The sequence below is a fragment of the Bos grunniens genome, chromosome 15 (genome assembly GCF_055505025.1).
Source record: "Bos grunniens cultivar Pamir isolate PY7600 chromosome 15, Bosgru_T2T1.0, whole genome shotgun sequence".
Lineage (NCBI taxonomy): Eukaryota > Metazoa > Chordata > Mammalia > Artiodactyla > Bovidae > Bos > Bos grunniens.
This window is the reverse complement of record NC_141179.1, coordinates 81163300-81168812: the sequence shown is the minus strand read 5'-3', so window position 1 is coordinate 81168812 and position 5513 is coordinate 81163300. Positions and strand designations below refer to the sequence as shown.

The window sequence follows — 5513 nt, the reverse complement described above, 5'->3', positions numbered from 1 at the left end:
GTAACTTGTTGTTTAGACAGGGCCTGTTCAACTTTATCTAAGGCTTGCCTTCTCTCCAGAGTCAGAGTTCGGGGAGAAGTTGGATCAGGATCACCCTTCAGAATATCAAAAAGAGGCTTCATTTCCCCTGTAGTTAGCTTCAAGTAAGTTCTTATCCAATTAATATCTCCTAACAGTTTTTGGAAATCATTCAAGGTAACCAAATTATCTTTACGAATTTTTATCTTTTGAGCTCGAAACCATTTTTTTTTTTTCAGAAAAAACTCTAAATAAGAATAGGGGGGGAAGCGTTGCACCTTTTCTGTTGCAATAATCAAACCATAATCTTGTAATGCAGTTTGCATATAAGCGAATGTTCTTAATAGCAACTCCTCATCTTCATATGCCAAAAGAATATCATCCATATAATGAATAATATATACTTGGGAGTACAAGGACCTAGTGGTTTTTAAAGCTTGAGCAACAAATTTTTGACAGAGAGTAGGACTATTAGCCATTCCCTGAGGTAAAACTTGCCACTGATATCTTTTCATAGGTTCTTTATAATTTGTAGAAGGGACACTAAAAGCAAATCTTTGACAGTCATTAGTGGCAAGGGGAATAGTATAACAGCAGTCTTTTAAGTCAATAATAATTTTGTAAGTATCTTTTGGAATGGCCATGGGGGTAGGCAACCCCGGCTGAAGGGGGCCCATCAATTCCATTGTTTCATTAACCTTTCGTAAATCTTGTAATAGCCTCCATTTACCTGTTTTCTTTTTAATGACAAAAATAGGTGAATTCCAAGGTGAATTTGAGGGGGTAATATGGCTGAGAGCAAGCTGTTCCTGCACAAGCTGATTGGCGGCCATGATTTTTTCTATTGATAGGGGCCACTGATCAACCCATACTGGATCATCAGACTTCCATTTTATCGGATCAGCATGGATTGCAGGACGATCAATGACCCCTCCTAAAAACATCTTATACCTTTTTTATCATTTTTAACTGCAGGGATCAGGGGTTGTAAAGGCCCTTGTGAATTTATCCCCAACCCCTGATGGGGCAAAAGGCCTTGGTCTAACAATTGATTACTAATCTTTTTATCTGGACTATAAAGATATACCCCCATATTCATCATAACATCTCTCCCCCATAGATTAACCGGCAGTCCTGGCAAAACATAAGGTTTAAAATGTCCTTCATGTCTTTTTTCGTCCCTCCATTTTAAAAAGGTTGAACTCTGTTCTGGGTCATGTGATTGCCCAATGCCTTGCAAAGTAGAAATTACAACCTGCTTAGGCCATTCATCAGGCCAATGTTTTTCAGATATAACAGAAACATCTGCACCAGTATCCAAAATACCTTTAAAAGGCTTTTTTTGAATATACAGTAGAAGCTCAGGGCGTTGCTTATTAATGGCCTGAATCTAATAAGCGTCTGAAGACCCGAAACCTCGGGATCTTCGTTTTTGCCTAATGGCTTTTCCAACTGGAATTATAGGAAGTAGAATTAATTGAGCAACACGTTGACCAGATTGTATTACTGTTATGCCCTGTGGTGAATGGGCCATAATTTTTATTTCACCCGTATAATCAGAGTCTATGACTCCAGGGGCTACTAATAAACCTTTCATCGTAGTACTGCTTCTCTCCAATAGGAGGCCCACAGTGTTCTTCGGAAGAGGGCCAAAAATTCCAGTTGGCAAAGCCTGCATGCCCATTTCTGGAGTTAATACTGTGTAGGTGGAGGAACTGAGGTCCAATCCTGCACTCTCTGCAGTTGCTCTGAACAACTCGGTAACAGTTTTGCGTTTTGGCCTTGAAGCGTCTCCAATTTGGTCAGATTTTGCATCGCCCCATAACATTGTTTCGGGGCCTGGGGCTGGCCCCTCACCCAGTTTCCCGAGACCGGAGGAAGTGGCTTTCCCTGTAAGTCAGTTTTAGAACGGCAATCCCTTGCCCAGTGTCTGCCTTTTTTACACCTAGAACAAAGGTTAGGGGTTTGAGCAGGTCTCCGGGCCTGCTTTTGCGGGCAGTGGGCGGCCTGATGACCCATCTGGCCACAAGAAAAGCAGCCAGAGCCAGGGATTCGAAGCCGACTACTAGTTTTATCCCGCTTTTGTTGTTGATACAGTACTTTTTTAACTGTCTTTTCTTGTAATGCCACGGCCAAAGTTATGTCTTGAACGTATGAAGGGCCGATATCAGCACAAATCCGTATATAGTCAGATAAGCCTCCCTTTTTCCTGTTAGGTCTCAGGGCAGCTTGACAAGCTGAATTGGCATTTTCATAAGCAAGCTGTTTAGTCAACACCATCTCCGCCTGCTCATCCCCTATCATTTTACCAATTGTCTCAAGCAGGCGGGCAACAAAATCCTGATATGGCTCATCTGGCCCCTGGCGAATTTTAGATAAATCTTCAGTCTTTTTATCAGAATTTGGAAGCTTTTTCCATGCTTGTAGAGCCGCAGCACTAATCTGAGGGTAGGCTCCAGGTAAATAATTAAGTTGACTATTAGTGTCTCGATATTTTTTCTCTCCCACCATCATTTCATAAGTGGTGTTCAGTCCCTGTCACCGATTGATATCGGCTGTGATCCCACATTGCTCAGCAAACTCAGATTTCCATAGTAAATAATCTCCTCCAGATAAACAAGCTCGAGCAACCTGTTTCCAATCATTAGGTGGCAGATTTTGATTTTCTAAAGCCTCTATAATAGCCTGAGTAAACGGCGCAGTCGGGCCATATTGTGCACAAGCCATTTTTAACTCTTTCAGTTGCTTAAAGGGCAGCGGCTCATAATACCTCTGTTGTTGAGCATTTTCAAACACTGGATAGATTCCTGAAAACCCGGGAATATGTTTTCCTTCTTCATTAGCTCGCTTAATTGCTTGTTGAAGAGGAGATAATAATATCTCACTTTTAATTTTTATGTTTGCACCGGGCAAAGAAGCAGGGATAGATATAAGCTCTCGCGGTTCTACGAAAGGCGGAGGTGGATCGAGTACAGCAAGAACCGAGGGAGGATATGCTGGAGGCGCAGGCTGGCTGGAGTGGGAGTCTCCCTGTGCATCCTTTTTTACTGCTATAACAATCTTCTGAATTAAATTTTCCAGCTGTTCTTCAGAAAGCCCTGAATGCTTTAATTCCCCTTGTCCCGGGGGGGATTCCATGTTAACCATCATCTCCCAAGGCATATCTTCTCTATGGTACTGAGCCGCTTGTTCATTTAACTCTTTCTGTTCATCAGAGCTTAACACATCATCACTCCCTCCAGCCTTATAAGCTGTTCCCTCAGGCACAGCATAAAGCGGCTCAGGTGGAGGGGCAGAAGGCTCTGTAACTTCGGGTCCTGTGGAATCCCTGAGAGCCGTTTGAATTTTATGTCCCTCATGTTCAGGATCCAGGCAGTCTCTTATGAGAGTCCACAAAGAAAAAGCATCCACAGGAACATGATTGGGACCATGTAAGGAATAATATGTCTGCAATTGTTTTCCTACTTTTCTCCAAGTTTCTAGACTAACTGTTCCTTCCTCTGGAAACCAGGGACAAACCTCCTCTATAAAAAGTAAAAACTTCTCTAGCTGTAACTTATTTACATGAATTCCCCTACCTTTTAACATAGGTTTCAACATATGTACAAATAACTGGCGGCTATTGCCTTGTCCCATGATTTATTACTCTCGACAATCACCCTCCCTGCCCTTTACTTTTAATTACTTAGGAATTCCTCTTTACTTACCTCAATCTTGGCGGGCAGCGGCCGTCGTCGCACTCCGATTCTCGAGTCCCTGTTTGGGCGCCACCTGCCGGAGCCAGCCAGCAAAGTCGATCAGGTCCCGAGAACGTGCACGGCGGGGCTAAGAAAGAAACTAAAGCAAGAGACTACAAAGATGGGGTCGAGAGGTTCAGACACGTCACCACGAAGGGACGCAGTCTGACACCAACTTTATTCAACATCTCATATTTATACAAAAAAGCGTGAGAAAAACAAAACAGTTGACATTTTTTCTTGGTTAGCCTATACATCTTACAAACAGTCACAAAAAATCTTGAGAGCATGGGAATGGCTCCCTGTTATTATTTCTTACACCAGATAACATTTCTCTGTGCATGAAAAGTTTGCACAAAACTCCAGGTGCCTGCAGTAAATAAGCGCCTAATCTCTGGGGTGGCGGGACAGAGAGCTATGTTTGCAAGCAAACCCTCAAAGACTGAGGCAGCTCCCAGAGCTGTGTCCTTCGGACAAAAGACCCCGTTCTCACGGACAGCTCCCCGCAGTCTTATATTACCACTTTGAGCATTTTTTTTTTAACTTGGAGAAAACAATGACTCTTGACCCCTTCTTCCATTCTTTCCCCTAAAAACCGGATATATTAAAAAAAAACTCAGCCCTGGATAATAACATCGTTTCTTCCAATTACACTTTGCACCATTAAAATATTTCAGTTAACAGTCGTGGAATAAGAGATTTTGAGTAGTGTTTGGCTATGAGGTTGCTAAGGTTAAACCTTTAATCAGTGAAAGAAGAAAGCTAGATTTAGTCAGTCTGTAGCTTCTTGATTAAGAGGTGGCTTCTAAAAGTTGAAGAAATTAAGGAAATGAATTGTTCCCTAGTTTATCTAGAAAAGAGTATAGCGCCACTGACACTTGATCTGGAGATTTCTTTGGAATTGCTGACTTCTAGGATTCTAATACATTTGTGTTGTTTTCAGTTCAGTCGCTCAGTTGTGTTCAACTCTTTGCGACCCCATGGACTGCAGCATGCCAGGCCTCCTTGTCCATCACCAACTCCTGGAGCTTGCTCAAACTCATGTCCATGGAGTCTGTGATGCCATCCAACCATCTCTCCCTTTGTTGTCCCCTTCTCCTCCCACCTTCAATCCTTCCCAGCATCAGGGTCTTTTCCAATGAGTCAGCTCTTCGCATCAGGTGGCCAAAGTATTGGAGTTTCAGCTTCAGCATCAGTCCTTCCAATGAATGTTCAGGACTGATCTCCTTTAGAATGGACTGGTTGGATCTCCTTGCTGTCCAAGGGACTCTCAAGAGTCTTCTCCAACACCACAGTTCAGAAGCATCAATTCTTCGGCACTCAGCTTTCTTTATGGTCCAACTCTCACATCTGTACATGACTATTGGAAAAACCATAGCTTAGACTTTGTGTTGTTTTAAACCACTAAAATTATGGTAATTTGTTGTAGCAGTGACAGAAAAATAATATACCCCTAATGGTAATCTTTTGCAAAACTGTAATAAAATATCACAACCAGATTATTGACATTGATGCATTCCACTGATTTTATCCAGATATCCCCAATCTGCCCTATACTCATTTGTGTGTATGTGCTTGTAATAATTTCTAAAGAATTTTATGGTCCACAGTGATCCTGTACTCACCATCACAGTCCAGACACTGAACAGCACAGACAAGAATCCCATGTGTTCTTTTACAGCATGACCTAACCTCACCACACCCCTTCTTCACTCGCTCCTAATCCTGGTAACCATTAATCTGTCCTCAATTACTACA

At 42.3% G+C, this 5513-nt stretch overlaps 2 protein-coding genes across 2 annotated transcripts; both read right to left on the bottom strand.

The window, feature by feature from the left end:
• Positions 1–604: 604 nt before the first annotated feature.
• LOC147358752 (endogenous retrovirus group K member 7 Gag polyprotein-like) lies at positions 605–4240 on the bottom strand. Its single transcript, XM_086338716.1, has one exon. The coding sequence runs from the start codon at positions 3652–3654 to the stop codon at positions 2557–2559; it is 1098 nt and encodes a 365-aa protein (XP_086194842.1). The 5' UTR covers positions 3655–4240; the 3' UTR covers positions 605–2556.
• Positions 1711–2529, bottom strand: LOC147358753 (endogenous retrovirus group K member 9 Gag polyprotein-like). The gene has a single exon (XM_086338220.1). It carries the CDS (start codon positions 2527–2529, stop codon positions 1711–1713), a length of 819 nt encoding a protein of 272 aa, XP_086194346.1.
• Positions 4241–5513: the final 1273 nt, after the last annotated feature.

Coding starts and splice junctions, on each gene's coding strand:
- LOC147358753 (XM_086338220.1), bottom strand. CDS start 2,529: ATGGTGGGAGAGAAAAAATATCGAGACACTAATAGTCAACTTAATTAT.
- LOC147358752 (XM_086338716.1), bottom strand. CDS start 3,654: ATGGGACAAGGCAATAGCCGCCAGTTATTTGTACATATGTTGAAACCT.